This window comes from Gracilinanus agilis, chromosome 3 (genome assembly GCF_016433145.1).
Source record: "Gracilinanus agilis isolate LMUSP501 chromosome 3, AgileGrace, whole genome shotgun sequence".
Taxonomy (NCBI): domain Eukaryota; kingdom Metazoa; phylum Chordata; class Mammalia; order Didelphimorphia; family Didelphidae; genus Gracilinanus; species Gracilinanus agilis.
Window position 1 is genome coordinate 170,414,808 of NC_058132.1, and position 24,539 is coordinate 170,439,346.

Genomic DNA, 24,539 nt, shown 5'->3' on the forward strand with positions numbered 1-24,539 from the left:
TACATGGGCAGAAACAATTTTTCCTCAGGATTCCTATGCCATATGTGCCTACTGCATGTAAAACACTGAACGAGGTGTTTAGGGATCTACTGCTTTCCCCTCAGGCTAGTCTCTGGATAGGCAGATGGCTATACATTTATTACTGGACTCTTCTTAGACATTATCCTGTTGAGAGATCAGTCTCCTTTGTGACCCAGCATGTTCGTACCTAGTTGTTTCTTATTATGCAAGTTCTACTTTTCTAGATCCTAGGATCATCTCTTCAGAACTATAAAAACCTCAGAGGTCATCTAATCCAAACTTCTCATCTCATAATGAGGAAACAGAGATCCAAAGAGGACCAATGACTTGCATTTAAGTGGTAGAATGGGAATTGTGACTCAGGCTCTATGTCTCCAAATCTTGTGATAGTTTATGTAGGAAGACCAGCCGAGGTTTCTTCCTATCAGGAAAGCTAAACATAGATCTGAGATTCTGTTATTGGCAGGAATGCATCATAAAGGTAGGTATAAAGAACAAAGCAGCTAAGGTAGACAGTAGTCCACAGGCTTCTGCCAGCTTTTTTATTCTTGCCCTCAGGAGGATTTATTTGTTGGGAACTAAGGGAAACCTGTTACACTCCCACAGCTCCTTTCCAACTTGGGGCAGGGGGACTATTGTGAAGCCAGATAATGGTGGATCTGATAGGAATTTAAAGTCTAATACTTAGCTGTACCAAGAGTCAGTCAGTCAAAAACCAAACAAACAAATAAACAAAAAACAGACATAATCCAACCTAGATAGCTTCTGCTGTTTTTTGCTAGCTGCCTAGCTGAGTGAAACTATCATAGTCCCACGTCCCAGAGCAAGTCAGACTAAGAGAACTTAAACCAGCATATGGTAGCAGAAAAAAGCAAATGGCCTGAAATAGAAGAGCAGAAAACTAAGACATAACAAAATGCAGCTCAACAAATGTTGCAATAGGGAACCAGCAGAGGTAGCCTAACCTCTAGCAGTGGGTAGAGAGACACAGTGCCTAGGAGAGAATACCATTATGTCATCATCAGAAAACATCATTGGTTCTGCAGCCCTGGAGGTGTGACCTGCTCCAGCCAGATTTTGGCCCTGGCTACATGTGTCCCTGTGTGAATCCTACTTCATATATGTATCTTTCGGTTTCCTCCTTGGTCACAAGTGTTCTCTGCTATATGCACATTCCACTTGTATGTAATATGATGAACAATGGAAAAATATATCCCTGTGGGTATTTTGCTTTGAACTAATATGTCCTACTTGCACAGAGAGAAAAAGTGAATCTGGGTGCAGATTCATGAACCAAGGTTTTGAGAAAGTGTTAACCTGTTAATGTGCTTCAGACCTAGCATATGTTTCTGGATTCTCAGAATCTGGGGAAAGTAATACTACCCAACAAATGAAGTGCCAGCTGGAAAAGTGGTAAATTATAATGTTAGCAGAGAGGGTAACATCTTTTTAAATCTTTAAAGAGGTCAAAGAGTAAATCAAGGGGGCATTTTATCTTCAAAAACACAATAACATGAGGAACATATACTCTATGTCTGGTGTAAACAGAGGTTATGTACAAGGTGACTGAAAAATAACTGGGATCTCTTAGCAAGTAAATATATCCAATTACTTACCCAATTATTCTTTTCCCAGTGCTTTCAAGTTGATTTAATAAATATTTATCAATCCCTTACTATGTGCAGAGCAGTATGTTAAACATCAGAGGAAATAAAAGCCTATACGACAAAATGTCTACTAGAGTGTGAACACCATGAGGCCAATGACCCACCTATTATTTAATTTTTCTGTTTTCCTCTGTCCCTACAGTCGTATTCTATATGCTTAAACATTTGTTGTTGACTTTGTTGGAATCCTTGTCTTCAAAAGCTTATCTAATAGAGGGACAAGATACATATATAGATAACTATAACAAAATAGAATGTGGTATATACATAAGAGAAATACAGAGTGGTGAAACCTGAGCTGGAAAAATACTATTTCTGACTATACAGGAATTGGGGAAGGCATCATTGAAGGGGTAGCATTTTAAAATAGCACTTAAAAGACAGTGAGGAATTAAAAAAAGATGGTGAAGATTTCAATAGGAAAGGCTGGTTGAAAGGGGCATCTCAGACCTAGAAAACAGCATGAACAAATATAGGTGTGGGTCATTGGCTCATGGGGCTGGAAGAAACATTAGTGAGAGCACCTTATTCAACACTCATTTTACAGATGAGGATATTGAAGCCCACAGAGATTAGGGCCTTTCCCAAAATCAGAGAGATAGTAAGTAATAGACTCTGGTTCAAAACTCAGCTCTTCTAATCCCAAGCCCTATGCTCTTTTCACTACACCATGTTGTCTCCTATGATAATTAGTTCAATTTATTTAGATAGTAAAGTACACGAATGGGAATAATATGAAATAAAGCTTATAAAGGTAAGTTACCTTTATATATATATATATATATATGTATATATATATACATATATACATATGTATGTATGTAGGGCTCAGCAGAGGAAATAATGTGTGTGTAAACTTTTGGGGAGAAAGGGAACAATAGGGAGCCATTAAAGGATTTTAAATAGTGCTTATTGTTCAGTTATTTTTCAGGTCTAATTCTTTGTGACCTTATTTGGGTTTTCTTGGCAAAGGTAATGGAGTGACATACCTGTAATTTCACTGAGGTATGTAACTCCTAGAAAAGAAATTTCCACCATCATAGCAGATTGGTACATGCACTATTGATTTATTCATAGTCACATAGACTCAAGTGGAAATAGGGCTCAAATATTCTGGATTCTAAGACTGCTCTCACCTTTTTTCTTTCCCTGCCCTTCTCTCTCTTTCTCCTCTCTCCTTCCTTTCTCTCCTATCTCTGTTTTCTCTCCCACCCCCTCTATCTTCCTCTCTTTCTTCTCCTTTTCTCCCTCCCCTCTATTTTCTCTTTCTTCCATCCTCTGTTGCATAATTTCTAACCACAGGAATGCAATTAAGAGAAACCAAGTCTCAAGACAAAAAGAAATAGGTTTATTGTAAGAGGGCCAGTCTCAATAAAGCCAGACTTCTGGTCAAGATCAAAAGACCCTGAGCACTGTGAAAGACTTTCCTATATACCCCAAAGAATATCCAAGACCATGTTAAAAATAGAGCAGGATGTACTTCTCACTTAGAAGTCACTCGATAGACAAGGAGGGAGTGGGGGAGCCTGGACTAGGGACGCAAATGAAAGTGGGTGGTGTTTGGTGGTACTAGGCTTTGAAGCCAGGATTAGGCCTAGTGATATATACTGGATCACAAGTTCAAGATCATAATTATTGCTTAGGGTGTGTGATATAGCAATTTTGAAGGCTAGGGCCTCAAACTGAGACCTATACTAACAATGATTACTTATGCTAAAGCAGTTGTTTACTTAATTCAAAACCTTAATACTTATACTAAAATAATCACAAAAAGCCTTCTAAAATCATCACTTATGCTACCATTATTTAATAATACTAGAATTATAATTATGATTAGTTCAAAACTACTACCAACATTAAAATCTAATTATCATATAAGAGGATAGGGGATTTTTCGCTGACTCCTCCCACCTTCTCTCTCTTCCTCTCTTTTTCTCCACTACACTATCATGCCTCTCTATCCCCATTTTGTAAGTGAGAAAACTGAGGATCAGAACAATTGGCTTGCCCATGAGCACACAGATAATAAATGTAGTTGATTTGCAAGTCTCACCTGACTGTGAGTCCTCTGCTCTTGGCCCACCCATAGCTCTCAAAAGATACTACAAATCAGTAGTTCTTGAGTTGAGGGTGTGTGAACTTTTTTCTTTAATATATAAATTCTCTGCCAATATAATTGGCTTCCTTTGCAATATTATATATTTTGTTTTATATGTTTTAACATATTATTCTGAGCAGGGACACCAGAATGCTCAAAGGGTCTTTCATCAAAAGATGCTAGGACCTTCTGTGTCTAGATAACTGTCAACCCACCAGACATGAAAGGTGAGGGATAAGGAATAAAGCTTAGAAGAGAAATAGCTGGGTGTATGGTCCTTATATCTACAGTAATGGGAAAGTCAGAAGGAAAGGCACACTCTCAATTCAGTAAATATAAAGTGTCTTCCTGCACAATAAACTGTGCCAGGGACCAGGGATACAAGGATAGATAAGACCACACAATCCTCTCAAGAATTGTAAGAGAGATAAAGAGGCACCTATGCAAAGAACTATGATACCAAGAAAAGCCTAAATTCAAAGAAGTATTGCAATGTGGTTGGAAGAGCGAGTTCTTAACTTTTTCCTAAAAAGGATTCAAGGAAATCTTTATAGAAAAGTGATGTCAGCTGCATTAGATCTTGAAGGAAAGGAGGGACTTCAACAGAGATAAGGGTAGTGAGAGGTGGAATTCATCCCAGGAGTACAGAGAATATGAGCAGACATAGAGATTGTAGAGGGCAGGATAAAAACAAAAAGGAGAATAGTTCAACTTGACTGAATTTTATAATATGTGAAGGAAAATAGTATGAAATAGGAGTAGAAGGATAGATTGAAGCCAGTCTTTGGAGGCTCATGAAAACCAAGAACAGTGGATAGAGTGATAATAAGCTTGAGTCAAGAAGATCTGAGTTCAAATTTAGTCTTAGACATGTATTAGCTATGTGACCCAGGTCAGATCATTTAATCTCCACCTCACTTTCCTTAACTGTAAAATGGAGAGTACTATTATAATAGTACTTGCCTCCCACTGTTGTTGTAATGATCAAATAGCATAATATTTGTAAAGTTCTTAGCACAGTATCTGCCACTTAATAGGAACCCGTTGTTCATTTGTATCTGACGGACACTTTGTGATTCCATGGGTCATAACTATCCGTGGTTTGTGTTTTTTTTTGGAAGGATACTGGTTTGCTAAGGAATGGTTTGCCATTTCCTTCTTCAGTGGATCTATTGCATCCTTTTTGTTCAGGCAATCAGAGGTTAAGTGATCTGCATAGGGTCACAGAGCTAGAAAGAATCTGAGGCTGCATTTGAACTCCAATCTTCCTGATTCCAGGCCCTATACTCTATCCACTGAGGCACCAGGCTGCCTCCTAAGAACCAAATAAGTACATATTAATGAATCCTTCCTCTTATCCCTCTCTTGCTTTAATCTTCCCTCCCTTCTTCTCTCCTTTCTTCCTTCCTCCTTTCTTACATCCCTTCCTTCCTTCTCTTCATTCCTCCCTTTCTGCTTCCTTTCTTCCTTCCTTCTTTCCTTCCTTCCTTCCTTCCTTCTTTCCTTTTCAATATGCAATCAAAAGCCATAAAAGATTTTTCACTAACAAAGTAATGTGAATAGAATGATATACTAGGAAGATTACTCAAGTAATGGTGTGATCAATAAATTGGAGAAGGGAGAAACTGGAGGCAAAAAAAAGAGAATGTTACTAAAGTAGTTTAGTAAAAATGGAAACAAGAGGATGGATAAAAGATATAATGTGAAGGTTGAATCCACAGGACTGGGTAATTAACTGATAGGAGAGGTGATGGATAGAGTCAAGGAAGATCCCTAAGACAGAAGCTTAAGTATGTACGAGAATGCCAATGCCATCAAAATAATCAAGGGGGGAAATTTATAGAGATAGAAAGATTCTTTGGTTTTTTGCTTGTTTTAGTAGGGGAGGTAGCAAAAGGAGATGACTAATTCATTTTGGGACATAACTTTAAGGCACATGATTCTAGGTGGAGCTATCCAATAGGTAAATGGAAATATAGAGCCAGGACTCAGAGGAGATGTATGGCTGAGAGAAAGAATTTGAGAGTCATCTGTATAGAAGTCATGGGGGCTGATGAGATTATAAAGGGAGAGAGTCAATGACAGAGATACCCATGTCTAAGTGTTTAGAGGAGAATAAAGAGCCAGCAGAGACAAAAAAAATGGAGCAGTGAGAGAAATAAAAGCATCATAGGGATTAAGGAAATAGCTCAAGACCTATTGACCACCCTCTCTTGCTGAATAGTCTTTCCTCTCTGAGTTTTCATGGCAGTGCTCTTTCCTGGTTCTCCATTTACTTGACTAATTATTCCTTCTCAGTCTTATTTATAAGCTGGACTATTTTTCCATATCCTGCTTTCTAATTGAAAGTGTATCCCAAAATTTTGTTCTGAGCCTTCTCTCTACATTCTATCTTGGTGACCTCATCAGCTACTCATCAGGGTTTAAATATCTCACTCTATGGAGATGAGTCTCCCAGACCCATGGAGGGTGTCTAAAAAGTCTTAGTATAGTTATAAACTTTACTAAATTTTTAAATTAAGTTTGAATACCTTAAATCTACCCTAAGATTTCTGGGACATCTTGTACAGCCCTAATTGCATACCCCATAAGCATCATATATTTAATATATCCAAAACTGAACTCATTAACTTCTCAGAAAACAAAAGACCCCCCTGTTCTCGTGAACTTGATTATTTCTATGGAGGGTATCACTTTCCTTCCAGTCACCGAAGTTTCATGACCCAAAAGTTGTCCTGAACACCTCACTGTCCCTTAGTCACCATCTCCAGTCAGTTGTAAGATATTGCCATTTCTACCTCCACAACACCCATCTATCCAATAAACATTAAGTGACTAACAATATGCCAGACACTGTGCTAAGTACTAGGGATACAATTAATAAAATAAAAGACAGACCTTGCCCTTTCAAGATTGTAATACAATCTAAAGGGAAAGATAGTACACAAAAGGAGGCTGTTGCTTCTATTCCTTTCTCTCTACTTATGGCCATCCCCTTAGTATAAGATCTCATCAGTTCTCACACAGACTATTTCAGCAGCCTCTTAGTTGTTCTCCCTGTGTCCAACCTTTCACCCATTCCTCTATCCCCCCAAGCTTCCAAAGTGACTTTCTCAAAGCATAGGTTTGATCACATCGCTCCCCTGATTAATTCCAATGTCACCCTAGAATCAAATACAAAAATTCTGCTTGCCATTTAAAGCCCTTCCCAACCTGGTCCCAATCTACTTTTCTAGCCTTCTTATTCATCACTTCCATTGACAAACACTGTCATCCAGCTCTGGATCACCAGTCACTAGCCTTTGTCCAGGCTTTCTCCATTGCCCTGGAATGCATTCTCTCCTCCCCTCTCCTTCTAAAAATCCCTGGTTTCCCTCAAAGCCCAGTTTCAATAAGGAAACTTTCTTAATACCTCCAGATGCTATTGATGCTTATTTTATATATTTGAGAAGCAGGTTAGTGAAATGGATAGGAAGTCAGTCTCAAAAGCTGACACAGATTGGCCATGTGATCTTGGGCAAGTTATTTGACTTCTCAGAGTTCTGGGCAACTCTTTAAGAGAAAAGATGAGGACCTACATTAGTAGAGGGCCACTCAAGAGTCCTATATTAAGGAAATCATCAGTCCCTATCCCAATATTATATATATATATATATGTATATATGTGTGTTGATATTGTTTCCAATGATAGTTCCTTGAAGGCAGACTTTATTACATTTTAATGTCTTCATGTTTCCTAGTTCCCAACCTGACTCATAGGTGCTAAATAAATACTTGTTTTTTTAAAAAGGAGAAGAAGATCAACAGTATCAAATGTTCATAAGGTCAAATAGAAAAGGACCAAAAAGGGCTATTAGACAAATTCATTTCATTGGAGTAATGGACCCAGAAGTGAGATGGTAAAAGATTAAAGAGAGTGTATAGGTAGCAAATAATTGAAGTCAATAAATATAGATTACTTTTTCAAGAAACTTGGTGGTAAAAGAAGAAAAAGACATTAGAGAATGGTTGGATAACTCAGAAGGCTGAAGGGATGAATTTTGTAGGTCTGAGTAGACTCGAGCATGTTTACGCAAATAGGAAGGAAGGATCATCTCTAGAGATTTGGAATGACGACAAATTGAAAAGAGACTATAGAAGGATTTTAGTACTGTAGTAAAGGCAGAAGTGAATGGCCTTAGAGGGACAGGTTAAGAGAATGGCTTTGACAAAAAGTAGGGATACTTCTCTCTACAACCAAGTAGCAAGGTAAAAAAGGAATAGATTAAGGCACAAAAAAACTTTAAGATGTAAAAGAAGACACTAGAGGGATCTCAGGTCAGATGACCTCCATCATTTTAGCAAAGTGGAAAGGAAAGTTACACTGAGTGGGAGCAAGGATGAAATTGAAAGTTTGGAAAGAGAAAAAAGCTTTAGAACAGTTGTTATATGAACAAGAGAGGGACATAAGACCACGAATCATAAAGTCCTTTAAAGCTCAAAGGGGCCTTGGGGTCATCTATTCTAACTCAATCATTTTATAGTTTAGGCAAAATACTGTTCAGCTGAGATGATGCAACAAAAGTTTATAGTGGATTAAATCAAGGTTGTTTTGGGGGTGTTTTGGGGTTTTTTTGTGGAAATGGAGAGGGGGAGAGGGGATTTTTAAACAGTAGAGATTACCCAGAATTGGTGATTAGCAGTATATTAGTGAATAAGATTTAGAAGTTGAGCAATTTTAGGGTGTGAGTAGTGAATAATTAAACTTGCTAACCATAAGGTCAGTAGTTTAGAGAGGCAAGAGCAGTTAGGCAATGGGGAATCACAGAAGGTTCTTGAGTAGAGGAATAGTGTGATTAGAAGAATGCACTAGGTCAGTTACTGATATAATGGATGATCAGTGTGTTAGGGAGAAGAGAGATTAGAGATTTTTTTTAAGACTAATTACAAAGCTATTGAAATAGAATACATGAAGCTATATGATGACCTACTTTAGAGTGGTTGCAGAGGTAAAGATAAACTTGGCTGATAGTGTTAGACAAGACATTTTAGGGACTAGAGGCCATAATGAAGGCAATGATCAGATTTAGGGTGAACGAGAGAACAAGAAAGATCTATCCTTGGCCCTCTTTATACTTTCTCCTTTAAGTAACCTTATTCTCTCCCATGACCTCACTCATCTCTATAAAAAAATCCCCCAGATCTATATCTTTAGTCCTGACCTCTTCACCAGCTCTAAATCCATATCTCATTGACACATCTAATTCAAAATATCCAAAATTTAAGTTTCCCTTTAAGCCTATTCTTCTCACTTCATTGTTTCTTTCTTTGGCAACACTATTCACCTTGTCTTCATGTTCCATTAATCAATAAGCATTTATTAGGAACTTATTATATGCTGGTTAGGCACTGTGCTAAGCACTGAGGCTATAAAAAAAAGACAAAAGACAGTCTCTTCCCTCAAAGAGCTCACATTCTAATGAGACCTTGGTGTTATTGTTGACCTTTTCCTCTTCCAGATGTATATATCCAGCCCTGACCTCTCTTCTAAGCCTCAGTCCCATGTCATCAACTGCTTAGGGAACATTTTGAACATTTGATGCATATTAAACTCAATATCTCCTGGACTAAGTTTGTGATTGTATCCCCTAAAATTATTCCTTTTCCAAATCTCTATTTCCATTAAGGGCATCACTATCCAAGTTTATAATCTCCATCCTGGATTTTTCTCCTTCATTTCATATATCCAATCAGATACCAGGTTCCATTGATTCTACCATCGCTTCTCTTCTTTCCTCTCATTTCTCCACGCTCATCTAATTGACTCTATGAGTACTCTCCCCTCACAAAGAAATACTACCTTAATTCCTGCTTCCATTCTCTCCCAAATGCATTGCTTCAGTAGTTTCAGCACTTAAAGTCTTTCTCCTCTATAAAATGCCTCAACTCTTTCACCTCTATAGTATGCCTTTCAAGAGGCTGCCAAAGTTACATTCATAAAGCAGAGATCTGATCATGTCTCTTCTCTGCTCAAAAACTCCAATAATTTCTCTGTTAACCTTTAGAATCAAATACAAACCCCTCTGATATTCGAAGCCTTTTATAACCTGATTTCAACCTACCTTTCCATTCCTTTACTATCCATTACTGCCCTTCACACATTTTTTAAAGCCTTATCTTTTGTCTTAGAATAAATATTATGTATTGGTTTCAAGGCAGAAGAGTGTAAGAGCTAGGTAATAGGGGGATTAAGTTATTTACCAAGATAATACAGCTAGGAAGTGTCTGAGATCAAATCTGAACCCAGGACCTCCTATATCTAGGCCTGGCTCTCAATCCGCTGAGCCACCCAGCTGCCCCCTCCCCCTTTATACATTTAATGGTCCAGCTAAACCCACTTTCTTGCTGTTTTTCAAACATGACATTTCATTTATCATCTCTATGCCTTTGTACAGGTTGCCCACTTTGCCTGGAATGAGTTCCCTCTTCACCTCCTACTTGAAGCCTTCCCTGTAACCAAGTGACTTTACTTTGTATGTAATTTGAATATATGTATTATTTATTTTACATCTATTCTCTCTATACAGGTATATAAGTTGCTTTCCACCTAGAATGTAGGCTCCTCAAAGGCAGAGACTTTATTTTTCTATGTATCCCTAGCACAGTGTACAGTAAATAGTAGATGTTTCAAACATTCTTAAGCAGAATAGATCCTAATTCTTAGGTTAAAAGTCTTTCACAAGTGGATCCTTAGAGGATGACCCTTGTCCTTTGAGCAATGGAGTGGTACCGAATTTCCTACAGCAAAGTAGTAGTGGTTTGCTGTTGGTGTTGGTCACTCTCTTCCCACACTTGTAAACTAACAATAGCCAGGAGATGGGGGGGGAAATAGGAGGGGAGAATGGGCAATTAATTTACACAGGTAGCAAAGTATTGAGAGAAGGATCACTGCTCTCATAGGCATTGAGGAAAAGGTCTAGGTGGCCCCAGGTGCCATATTTGGCCATAAGTTGCCAACTCATGTTCTAGTAGTTGAGAATAAAATTTAGATTATAAGGTATCCTAAGATATTAAAAGCTCATTATTGGAACAGCCAGGTGGCTCAATAGATAGAAAGCCGAGTCTGGAGACAAGAGGTCCTGGGCTCAAATCTGGACCCAAAGACTTTCTAGCTGTGTGAACCTGAGCAAGTCACTTAACCCCAATTGTCTAGCCCTTACCACTCTTCTGCTTTGGAACCAATACTTATTATCAATTCTAAGACAAGATAAGGATATTTTTAAGCCCATTATATAAAGTACTCCAGGATTCTATGAATGCAGTTGTACTCTGTCTTCATGTACACGCACATAAATACCCATGTGCACACACACACAAAATCATGGAAAGCCTATAGAATTCTTGTCCCTGGTGCCAATATTCTGTAATAATTTTTGCCCTATCTATGCTAGTTGATCTGCACTATCTATTAAGTGAAGCTTGTTTATAAAGTGGAGGGAAAAAATATTGTTTGTTTGTAAACTACTTGGAAAGCCTCAGATGAAAACTGCTATTAGAGTGCCATGCATTGTTATTTAAACCAATAAGACTGTTACTGTGCAGTTGAAAAAGCACACAATTTGGGGCAGTTTAGATTGTTCTTTCCATTTTTCCAAGCAAAGAGGAATGTGTTAAAAGTGCCTAACAAAAACAAGACAGTAGGGGCTAGGGAAGCCAAGATGAGAGGTAAAGAGCTCAGCAGGAGATGATCTTAATGAGCAATTTGAACCACAATTCTTGCTGCCGAGCTTTGTGTCCTGCCAGTTTTGGATGTTGAAAGTTTCATTAAATTTGTTTTAATGCCTTGTCTGATTTCCCTGTTCTTTAGTGACCTGATTTTTAAAAGAAACAGCATTTCAAATGTACTGAATATATTATTATCATGTAAAATTCACTATGGGAAAGAGTAGTTTGAGATTCAAGGGCCCTGAAATCACCAGTAGACGACTGGAAAGTAGATGTCGCTCAATTAATTCTAGTCAGTCCAAGCACCTCAGTAAGGATGAATATTAAAGGCTAAATCAAGCTGTTGGTGTAAATTCATAAATGGAGAATAATTGAGAACGATATATTTTTTCAACTTTTAATGAATTTCAGCTATCGTAAGGAGGAAAAACTAACGTCCCTTTCAAACGCATTAAGTCAATTTAATTTGTCTGATGTTTAAAATCTATAATCTTAGATGTTGTCCCATTTTTCCCCCTTTTAAAACTGATGAAAATGTATATGATATAGTATTAAAAGAATACTTGCTCTGCTTTGAATCCCTTCTTGGAAGGGAGGGTATTGTTTTTTCTGTTTTGTTTTGGTTTCTTTTCCATTTCACTATTGGAAGTATATTTTACATTGCTTTATTTGGGGCGGTTTTCCCCCACTAAAACCCTTCTGTTCTAGTATCAGTTCTAAGACAGAAAAGTGGCAAGGGCTAGGCAATGGGCATTAAGTGACTTCCTCAGGATCATACAGCTAGGAAGTATCAGAGGCTAGATTTGAACTTAGGACTTTCTGTCTCTAGGGAGAGCCACCTATCGATACCACTTCAATTCTCTCTTAACCATGTTTGTTCCACCTTTCATTCCCATTGATATAAAAAAATGGAAACCAAAAAGAAGTTGAGCCAGTCTGAAAATTTACTAAAGCCTTATTTTAGTTTTAATAACCTCCCACTTTTAATCTTCTTTTCAAACTTCTAACAAAGTAGTTCATCAAATCACAGAATTTTAGTGACAGAAGGGACCACAGTGGCCATTTCATCCAACTCATATTCAGAAGGAATCTTCATTATAAGGCGCTTGACAAATGGTCATACAATTGCTAAGTATGAGGCCAGATTTGAAACCAGGTCCTTCCAATTCCAGGCCTAGTGCCCTATCCACTTTGCCACTGAGCTGCCCCAAGACTGCTTGCTTTTTTATTATTATTAAAGATATGACATCTACAGTTTTATGGCCTGTGGTGGGTCTCTTCTCTGGGGCTGTTCCTTGAGGAGAATGGATAAGATTACTTCTAACGTCCCTTTAGTTTTACTAGGTCTATGAATATCTATTTCAGAAGCAAGGGAAAGGCTTAGAATTATCTTTTATACAGTAATATCATCATTCAGTCATTTTAGTCTTGTCTTTTTGTGACCCTATTTGGGGTTTTCTTGGCAAAGATACTGGCATGTTTTGCATTTTCTTCTCCAGCTCATTTCAGTGAGGAAACTGAGGCAAACAGGGTTAAAGTGACTGGCTTGCCAAAGGTCAGTATCATTAAGGCAAGATAAAAAGGCAGTCATTACCAATTGTTTTTTATTTATCATGATGCACTTAGTGTATTATAGAATTTTACTGTGAATTTTTAAAATGTTTTCACAAATGAATTTTCAGTGTTTACAATGATAGTTTAAATGCTAATTAGAAAGAGCTATGTGCATTATTTTAATCCAGAGAATCATAGAATATACTATATAATTAAATTTAATGACCAAAGAAATTTTAAGTTCAACTATATTTATTCTTATGTAAGATCTACACTAAAAAAGGCATTTGTACCTTTGATAGGTGCATCATATAGTACAAATTCAATAATCACAACTTAATCATTAAGCAGATTTTAAGACCATTAAATGTGCCTGGGTAAAATCTAATCATTTTTATGTACAAGAATCTGGAAGCAGAAGTGAGTTGGTGGAAGATGTAAAGTATTTTCTAATGTGGAACATTAGAGCCAGAACAGTAGCTTCTCATGGGGGATCCTGAAAAAATAGGGTGGTGATGGTAGCGTACAATTGAGCCTGACTCTATTACCACACTTAGGGTTTTCCTGGCAAAGATGCTGTAATGATTTGCAATTTCCTTGTCCACCTCATTTTTCCAGATAAGGAAACTAAGGCAAACAGAATTAAGTGACTGGCATCAAATCCCAAGCTTGGGTCTGTTTCTCCCCACAGATTCACAGGATTCTAGATCTTGTTTAGGGCATCTCAAAAGTGTTTTTGTCGCTGTTAAATGCATTTAGGTGACATAGTACATATCTTCACACTGGACTCAGGCTCAGGAAGACCTGGGTTTTTGAAGCCTGCTTCAGAAAATGTGGCATTTGATTTCTCTCAGTTTGGGTTTCCTCATCTGCAGAATGGAGATAATAGTCGTACCTTGCCTGTCAGAGTGGTTGTAAAGATGAATCAGATAATATTTGCAAAGTGATTTGCAAAACATAAAGTGCTTTATAAATACCAGCTATTATTACTGTGATTAATATTGTTGTTATTTTTATCTTGGGTCAGTATCACTGGAACAGTGACCTAAATCCTTAATTAGAAGAACCTAGAATCAAACTGGACTGGTCGGCTAGACCAAAGTTCTTCTGGCGTTCCAACTCCCATCTCCATTCTTTTGCACAGGTGGTGGTACCTCAAGAGTGCTCTATCTCCTCAGTGCCGCTCTTAGAATTCCTGAGTACCTTCCAAACACCATGAAGGCATCACAGCACCTCTTGGAATCACTATGTGTGTGCTTTATATCCATTTGTTTGTATATATGAAGTATTTTCCAATTAGAATATAAGTTCATCTCAATGAGCGAGAGCTCTTTTACTTTTATCTTTATATCTCCAGTGTCCATCACAATACCTACCACATAATAGGCACTTAATAATTTTTATTGAGCCAAATTGGCATTGGCCCAGATTCCAAAAAGCTGTGGTAAACAGGAACAGAACATATTGGGAAATTCTAGGCCAAACTGAGGACTGACCCAAACCAAAAGATTTATTTAGAATCAGATTCATCTTGTGATTTCAGCAAATCAAACATAAAGTTTATGAAGCAAATTGGTAGAATGCAAAGGATGATGGAGATGGAGTCAGGAGAGGCATGGGTCTGAATCTCACCTTTATTATTACTAACTGGGGGACCAAAGGCAGGCTGACCAGTGTCTCAGAGCCTCAGTATCCTCTCCTGCAAAACAACTAAGAATACCTAAATTACCTAGCTCAAAGGTTATTTTTAAATAATGTATATAAAGTAGGGAAACTAGATGGCACAGAGTATAGAGCCTAGGGCCTAGAGTCAGGAAGAATCATCTTCTTGAGTTCAAATCTGGCCTCTGACATTTACTAACTATACTATCCTGGGCAAATCCCTTAACCCTGTTTGCCTCAGTTTCCTCATCTGTAAAATGAGCTGGAGAAGGAAATGGAAAACCACTCCAGTATCTGTGCCAAGAAAATCACAAATGGCTCACAAAGAGTCAGACATGACTGAAAACTAACCAAACAACAACAACAATATGAAGTAAACCTAGAAGCACACCATAAATAGGAGTTGTCATCATTACCATTGCTTGCTATATTCAGTTTCCTCTGCAGTCTCCAGGGTAAAATAGTAGGAATCTAAATGTATTTGAAAGATTCCAGGATGTGAGAATTGATCAGAGAAGCAGAAATCTTTTCAAGGGGAAACCATAATAAGGTAGTGACAAGAGTAAGGGGTGGCTGGTTTTGTCAAGGAAGTTCAACAGTTGATGAATAGACTTCAGAAAGAATGTTATTTTTGTTGGAATGTTCAAAAGAAATGATGCAGGGGAGTANGAAGGAAGGAAGGAAGGAAGGAAGGAAGGAAGGAAGGAAAAAAATTTCTGCCCTCAAAGAGCTTACAATGTACTGGAAAAGGCAATCAGAACAGATGTGCTAATGAAGGAAGTATTCAAAATCTTAAGCATCAGTGTTTATAACAGTAGCTTTTAAATTGATGAAGTTAACAGATTTAATGAGAGGTGGTTTTTATGAAATGTTTGCATAGCTAGTTATATTCTATGAATTGTAAGAACGAAGGGGGTTTTAAAGTGTAAATACATTTTATAATCTAGTCTTCCCTTCAAAAGGTCTTTCTGCATTTTATTAATCTTACAATGAAAAGAAGGCTAATGTAATAATTCTGGTCAAATACATAAAAAGCAAGGTGAGTAATTGAGACAATTATCTTGATAATTTAGGATAAATTACAGTTTTTCTTTAAATCCCTAGATAATTAAAGTAACAATGTTTTGTTTTACTTGAATTATCGGATAATTGCCTTAATTCTGTACTGTTCTTCGGAGTGTAGATACAGCCTAATTCAAATTAAAAGATTCAACTTTAGATTATATGCAGATGTACTGTGCAATTGTTATAATTCTATTTGAATTGTGGAGTGTTCCTTCTTATTGTGCACATCATAAACCATGTTATTTCAGTTTAATTTGCTGTTTGGTTTCCATGGTAATTATGGTTTTGGAGAATGGAGGGAAAAGATACATTTCTAGATAAGTAAAAATGGAAAACATATTGGGTTTGTTTTTTATGAAGTACTTTATAGATGTCTCACTTAACTTTTTATTGCTACTTCTATGCATAAATTTTAAGAGGTTTGCATAATAAGAAAAATATATGTATATAGGGACTAAATATATATATATATCTTCTTTGGGTATACATTGAAAAGAATTTCATAATTTATGATTTATGGTCAACTAAAATATGCTAGTCTTGAAATTAGTGTTAGGCATTAAGAATCTGAATGACTAGTTTCAAGAATGGATTTTTCATGTTTTTGAGGCCTTCGACTATTTTAATTAAATTTAACATCATGTTCTTGCACTTTGATATTTAGGAAGATATTCACTTGGTCTAAAATGACACACTGGTGTAACTTCTCACAAACAACAGGAACCTCTCTTACAAGCTCTTCTTTTGCTGAGGTTAGGTTAGCAAAATTTAAGATCCTTAAAATGAAGTTTATTTTACTATTCTGGTTATTTATGTTTAATTATGAACAGAATTCAGAATATTAGACAGTAAATTAATCTTTAAAGTAGATTGACATGGCTTTATGCATCAAACAAGCAAAAAACAAATCCATTAAGGAAGCCAATGAGATTAAGTATAATTAAGGACACTGCTAGAGAATTAAATATCTAATATGAATACATCAAAGGCAATAGGCAGGTTTTTAAAAAAATTAAATTTGTTCTGTGGTTTACAGTCAAAAGGCAACAAGATACAAAAGCAAAAATGTAAAAAGAGTTATAGGTTTTCCCAGGACTGGAATTTTTTTAACAATGATAAAAGGGACAACTAGGTGATTCAGTGGTTTGAGAATCATGCCCAGAGGTGGGGGGGAGGTCCTCAGTTCCAATCTAGCCTCAGACACTTCCTGTGTGACCCTGGACAAGTCACTTAACCCCCACTGCCAAGCCCTGTGTTGGTGAACCTATGGCATGTGTGCCAGAGGGGGCTGCTCCCCTCCCCCTCTCCACATGTGCCTGAGGACACTTTTCTCATCCTCCACCCCTCTGCCCAGCAGCCCAATGGGACCACTTCCTCCCTCTTTTGTCTGGAGTAAGGGGGGGGGGGGGCCTCACATGAGGCATGAGGGTTGCAGTTTAGGCACTTAGTCTCTTAAAAAGTTCACCATCACTAGAGCCCTTACCACTCTTCTGCCTTAGAATCAATAAGACAGAAGGTAAGGGTTTAAAAAATGATAAAAGTTCACTATTTCATCATTAAAGAGTCCTGAAGCCCTAAAAGCCAAATATAGAATTCATGCAAATTTTAATAACATATTTCTTATAAATATCTAACTGAAACAGGTACTTTGTGTTGTTTTCTATTTAAATTATCAGGCTATTTAACTTCAATTTTGCACTTCACTTTGGATAGGGATTTATACAAGGTCATAATTTGTTGAACCCCAAAAAGAAAAAAATGTTAATATTTGGAGTGTAATATCCTATGCAAATTGCTTGATCTTTTACATATATGTTTGACTGCTTTTAACAAGCAATTGGACATTGTTCCCCAAAAAATTGTACATGTATATATACTTTGCTATTATTTTGGAATAGATTTTTTCAAATTGATATGTAAGTAGTAGTTGCAGTTTGTAAAGCATTAAGCTCTTTCTGTTGTACTAGATAAGAAGAAAAATTCTGTAATAACTCTCGTAAGTAGGAAAAAAACCATTTCTTAGAATCAAATCCAATCTGGAGTTCAGTAACACCTCTAAGCTCCACTATATCAGCTAATGGAAAAAAAGAATATGGCATGGTTCCTGGCACATAACAGGTGTTCAGTATATGCTTTTTGAATCAATGAATATCTAACACATGAATGGACTTTAGGTAATCTGGAGCCTCCGCATTGATCCTACAAAGGCTTTAAGCATGTTGCTGCTCAGTTTATCCATTCTTTATACAAATATTAATCCTTTTTTGTCGATAAACCAAATAGTTTGGAATCAAACTATGGAATGGGGAATGAGGTGAAGCAAAGTAGACTAGGGTAGAAAATTGTCCTCGAATACCTCTAACAAACATCAGGAAGTTAAACTACATGATCTCTAGCATCATCTAGATGGCCCCTACCCTTTTATAAATCCTTTGATTCAATGAAGGGAAGGGAATGAACATTTTTCTAGCACTGTGATTAGTACTTTTTATAGATTTCTCATTTGATTTTTATCTTTGATCTGTGATGACCTTTATGTGCTTTAGTAGTTTCATTTTTAATCTCTTGTTACAAAGGAAGAATTGATGGGTAGGAGAGAGGACAAATGTACTAAAAAATGAATGTAATATAAATACAAAAGGCATCAATTGAATCAAAAAGTTGTACTATTTATTCTATAATGATGTTTTTATAGCAACTACTTTAGAGTTCTCAAGAAAAAAGAGAGTTTTGATATGTACAATACATTGTGAAAATGGTATAAATACAGTAGTAATAGTGATAATTCTCCCTCTCTTGTAGACTTAGCCAAGAATGTGAACCAAACTTAGGTGTTTTAAGTACATCATCACCTATGGCATTTCAGTCCCAATGTAGCATGTTTCCCGTCAAAGATATAGCAAGTCCTTTGGAAAGTGAAGATGGAGTCTATCCACTGGTGAGTTGCTGGTTTTTGAGTTTTTCTCTTTTAAAGGAATGATCACTATTGACTCTCAATCCCACTTGGAAAGTTACCATGTGACCATTGACAAATCATTTAATCCTTGTGAACCTCAATTTCCTCAGCTGTAAAATTGAAATAATAATACTTATAAGACTTTCACAGAAGATAAAGGATTTCCCAAATCTAAAATCCTACATAAATGATCAACTTTCATTGTATTCAGATTGCATTAAACTTTGCTATTAGCATTCTGCAACAAAACTTGAGACCACTTTCATATGAAAATGAACATGCTGCCTACAAGTATGACAGATATCTATATATTAAATTATATTTTTATTAAAAGAGTTGACTCCTTGAATAAAACTAAGTTGGACATGCAGTTCATTTGGTAATATCTCTAGATAGAGTAGAGAATTCTAATCTAGATGATAGTGTTCTCTCGGAATTGAAATTTATCAAGTCTTTTTTGGTCCTTCACTTTGGTTAGCCTGGCAGCATGAGAAATGGAACATTGCTAAATAGATCATCTGAGAGCTGTCCAGGAGCTTTAGGCTATTTACTTGAGGTGGATTAGATGCAATATTGGATATGTTTCTGTTTGCCAAAGTAGTACTAATTTGAGCAGAGAACTAGTACCATTTTTTGTGCAGTGTTAATATTTCAACTACTCGGGCACACAGACTCTATGAAAATAATATATCTGCACATATTTCCATTTCAGCAGCTAATGGAAAAATCTTAAGTATATGGGAAAAAATGAGTGAATGGCATAATCAAATACTTCCTTTTCATAGTATTTTTTTCAGAATTGTAATTTTCAGAAAACAAATAGTATTTTTCTTAGTAAGTTATATTGACTTTGGAGTCTATATAGGTAGGATTCAAAACATCTTTGATATATTATCTAATAATTTTTACAATACATCTCTATGGAATGCAAGTGTTTTATGCAAATGCTAAAATCAGATAAGACTTAAATGGATGGCATATTATGGAAACACTAGTTTTTCTCATTTAAAAATTTCATTACCCTTATTTTTTGGTAGTCATAGGAAGGAGAGACTAAAAAATACAAGGTAGCATGCAAGGAAGGAGAGACCTGAATCCAATACTTTGGGGAGTTATGGATACCCTTAAAGATAAGAAATTTAAATAAACCATCTAATTATATTTTTCATTCATTTCCCACAAAAAAGGGTTACATTATTTGAATTAGGAAAGATAACATCAACAAAGTAAGCAAAATATATAAAACATGCCCCATATTTGAGCTCTGAAAAGCACTATGGGCACTTTCTAAATTCTATCACAGATAAGCTTCCTCTATCTGATCTTTAAGAGTTTTCCAAAATTTAGTGAATTTGCTTTTCAAACAGAAGATAGGAATGCTCATAATAGTCATTAAGTACAGTATTATTAGAATATTCTAGCTCTTTCTTCTTAGCTTGAAGTCCAGCATTATCATTAAACAGATCCATCCCGTAGGCCTTTCAAATCCACTATGTCCAAAATAGATTAATCTTTACCCCAATTTGCCTTTCCTCCACACTCATTGTTTCTGTGAAGGGCTCCATCATTCTTCCAGAGTCTTCCTTTACTTTTTACTCTCACATCTCCTCTCCACCCCCATCCAGTCAGTTGCTAGTCTTGTCAATTCTGCTTCCACAACAGTTTCTCATCCAATCGCTCCTCTCCACTTAGCAGCCATATTGTTTAGTCTCTCATCCCTTCTCACCTGTACTTTTACACTGACTGCCTAATTGGTCTACCAGATTCAGCTATCTTTCTCCAAACTGTCCTCTGCACAGCTACCAAAATAACCCTCATAAAACACACACTTGAGCATGATATTCTCTTTCCCAAGAAGCTTCAGCGTCTCCCCATTGCTTCTAGGATAAAATACAGATTTGTTCAGCACAGCCTCTAAATTGCAAAGAGTCAAATTTGAGCTTGATATAAGAAGGACATTCTTAAAAATGTAAAGGTCTTTACAGTCTGGATCCAATCTGCTTTTCCAGACTCATTTTACATTAATCCACTTTACTCCACTCTGTATACCAACCAAGCAGGCCTTCTTTCTGTTCCCATTCCATGTTCTATCTCTTGAGTCTTTATCAATAGCCCATACATATTGTTTGCCTAGAGGACACCCCATTTCACCTCCTTTTCTTAGGATCTTTAGCAATCTTCTAGCCTCTTTTCATGTGCCACCTCTATCTCAAAGCCTTTCCAGGTCCCTCTGTTGTTATGTTAGTGACCAATCCCTCTTCAAATTAATTGTATTTGCCTGTCTTCCTAAATGTTAAATGAACCCAGCAAAATGTAACATCTTGAGAAGGACTTTTTAAAAAATTGTCTTTGTATCCCTAATAGCTAGCACAATGCCTTGCACATAATAGGCTCTTAATAAATGCTTGTCGATTTGAGTAGAATCATTTTGACCCTGCAGCATCTCTCATGTATGTTCTCTGAACAACTTTATCACTTTAGAAAAGTTTGGGAAGAGTGATATCACTCTTAAGTATTTGAAGGGCTGTGATGTGGCAGAGCGATTAGAGTGCTTGGCCTTAGTGAACAGATCTCGGAGCAATGGGCAAGAACTTGGAAATATTAACTCACAATTAGACCTTTCCAAAAGCTGAACAGGTTGCCTTGGTAAAGACTTCCCTGTCACAAGAGGTCTTCAAGTGGAGGCCACTTGTCAGGGATGTTGTAGCAGAATTTCTTTTCAACTCAGATATTCTTTTATTCAGTAATAATACATGCAATCTGCTGTGCTAGCTAATGGGGAGATACAAAGTTTAGTTCAGACTTCTGTCTTCTTGGAACTTCCACATATTCACAACTATACATCATGGATACCATAGTATATGGTAAGCACATTGGAGAGGTGAGAAACAAATACTTCATGAAACCTGAGGTTAAGGTTGTTCATTACGTGGGATATCAGAGAAGACTTCATGGAACAAATGGTATTTGGGTTGATCTTTAGAGGATAGAAAGAATAAGAGACAGTCTATATGTTATAGAGGAAGAATTGATAGGACTTGATAACTAATTGGATGTGAGAAAGAATATTATTTCTAAGAGATAAAGTATGGAAATAGAAGAGGGTCAAATATTGGGGAACACAAATCTTTAGGGGACAGAAAGAGGAACAATTAGAGAGGTAAGAAGAGAGTCAGGATAGAATGTTGTTTAATGCCAATAGAGGGGATAATATCTCTAGGAAAGGGTCAGCAGTGACAAAAGCCAGACAGCTTAGGAAACATGAAGATTGAAAAAAGTATAATCATATTGAGGTACAAGAAAAAAGAGTGTTGGATCTGGAATTTACCAGGTACAAGCCTAGGCTTGCTAATTACTACCTAGGTGACCTTGGGGAAATCAACCCTCTGTACAATGAGGAAGTTGGGCCAGATAACATTTAAGGTCCCTTCCAACCCTAAATCTATAAGCCAATCAATGCTTTAAAATTTAAGGGGCCATTAACTATCTCTGAGAGAGGGATTTCCAGGGAAAGATCATAGCGTGCAAGGGGTTAAAGTATGAGTGAGGGGGAAGTGAAGGTATCAAGTATAGAAAGCTTTTTCAAGAAGTTTAGCAATGGATAAAATGGAGATTAGATAGCTATTGGAGGGAATAGAAGAATCAAGAGAAGTCTTTTTTTTTTAATTTGGTAGGCTTGAGCAAATTTAAAGACAAGTAGAAAAGTACCAGTGGAGAGGGAAGAGATAGATGATGTAAAAAGGAGATTACTGTTGTAGAGCAAAGTCTTACAAAAATAGAAGGTAATAGAGTTGAGAGTGAGGAGATTATTTTAATTATTTAATTATTTTAATGAGGAGGGACTATACTAGAAAAATAAGGAGTTTCTGATCATGCCAAGAAGTTTGGGGTAATAGGATTGAAAAGCTGAGGGACTCCCTCTTGATGGCATCAGTCTTAGTGAAATGGTAAGGTAAGCCATCTTTTCAATATTGGAGATGGTGGTGTACTTGAGGATTGGAAGAGAAAGGGAAAGGTTGAGAAATGAGAATGAGGAAGTTGATAAAAGTGGTTAGTATAAATAATAGAAAGAATAAGATTTTCTTGAATCAGCAAAATTCATTCTATTTTAATTTAACTTCTATGCAAAACAAAAGAAAACGTTTTCCTCAGTTACAGTGAAAGCTGTAGAAATATACAGTATGGGGAAGTATCAGAAGTAGAAGGAACCTTAGAGGCCATCGACTCCAACCCATATGTGAACAAGAATAGCCCTCCTCAAAATCCCTGACCTTTTCTTGAAGTCCTCCTATAAGAAGACATCACCTCCTCTCCCCTGGATTTCCTTTCCCTCCAAAGGTAGTGCATTTCACTTTTGGCTAGCTCTGATTTTCATCAAACTCTTCCTTACATTGATCCAAAATTTGTCTCTTTGCAAATTCTATCCATTGTTTCTAGATCTGCCCTATGGGCCCAAGCAAAACAAATCAAATCCTTCTTTCACATGATAGTACTTCATATATTTGAAAAAAGCAACTGTGCAAATATTCTCTCCCTCCTCCTAGACTTCTTTTCTCCTTCAAAGGTACTGAGGGCCTCAAATACTTCCTAGCTGTATGACCCTGGGCAAATTGTTTAACCCTCATTGCCTAGCCTTGGAACCAATATACAGTACTAGTCTAAGATGGAAGGTAAGAGTTAAAAAAATAAAGGTAGAGAGGGGAAAAAAATCAACAGGATTTTTGATAGATTGAATATGGAGGCAGGGATCAGAATATAGTCATACATGATTTCAGGAACTATCTGAGGAACTAAGAAATTGATAGGCCCTGATGAGGATGAAATGATAAGCAGATTAGCTTATAGGGTAGTTGAGGTGGAGAAAGGGCTTCAGTGGGAAGAGAAAAAAATTATTATAAAGCAAGGCCCACCCATGAACTGTTTGTCTCAACTTCAAAGAGCTTTGTAAATCTTCATTATAAGCGAAGCGTTATATACTCTTTTGACAGATAGATGACATGTGGAAGAGATCAAAGACTATAGAATAGAAAAAGAAGAGCAGTAAGTGCTCCAATCCTTAGAAAATATATTTTAAATACATTAGCATGAAATCCTCTGATTATCTGTTCTTTACCCCTGGGCTTTTTGCTAATTTTTTTTGTCTGTGCATATTTAGCATCAAGCAAGCCCCACATAGCCACAAGACTTACTTTTCTTCATGGCCCATTGTGGGGAGGGATTACATACTGTTAGGCCTTTCTTAGCTACTTAAGAGCAAAAAAAGACTTCCCAAAATTCTACCATGCTTACTTATTTATAGCCTGCAATGTGCTGGACACTGTACTGGGTATTGTAGATGCAAAAACAAGGTGAAATAATCCTTTCCCTCTAGGAGCTCATATTCTGTCTGGGGAGATGACATGGACACAGAAATAAATACAAAATATATACAATGTGAATTCCAAGTAATTTCTTAGTGAAGGAGATATTACACTTAGGAAGATTAAGAAAGAACTAATAGGGGTTAACACTTGGACAGAATTTTAAAGGAAGAGAGGGATTCCAAGACACAGAGGTGAAGAGGGAGGTCATTCAGGTCTGGGGGACAACCTATTTAAAGAAAAGGAGAGGGAAATTGGAATGTCATGTGTGAGAAAAAGTAAGTAGGCTAGTTTGGCTAGGATAGATTAGAGTCAGTTTATTAAGGCATATGCTGAGATGGAACATTGCTCCTAGGATAAAAGCCAATAGAGCCTCTGGAACTTTGTGAGTGGGAGAGTGAGGAGCTCATACTTGTGCTTTAGGAATATTAATCTGGCATCAATCTGATACA

At 36.8% G+C, this 24,539-nt stretch overlaps 1 protein-coding gene across 1 annotated transcript in view; it reads left to right on the plus strand.

Moving 5' to 3' along the window:
• DEUP1 (deuterosome assembly protein 1) overlaps positions 1-24,539 on the plus strand; it is a 104,277-nt gene that overhangs the window by 76,230 nt on the left and 3,508 nt on the right. The window contains exon 11 of the mRNA XM_044666220.1: positions 18,574-18,709. Coding sequence (XP_044522155.1) covers positions 18,574-18,709 — 136 coding nt within the window. The remainder of the gene's footprint in view (positions 1-18,573; positions 18,710-24,539) is intronic.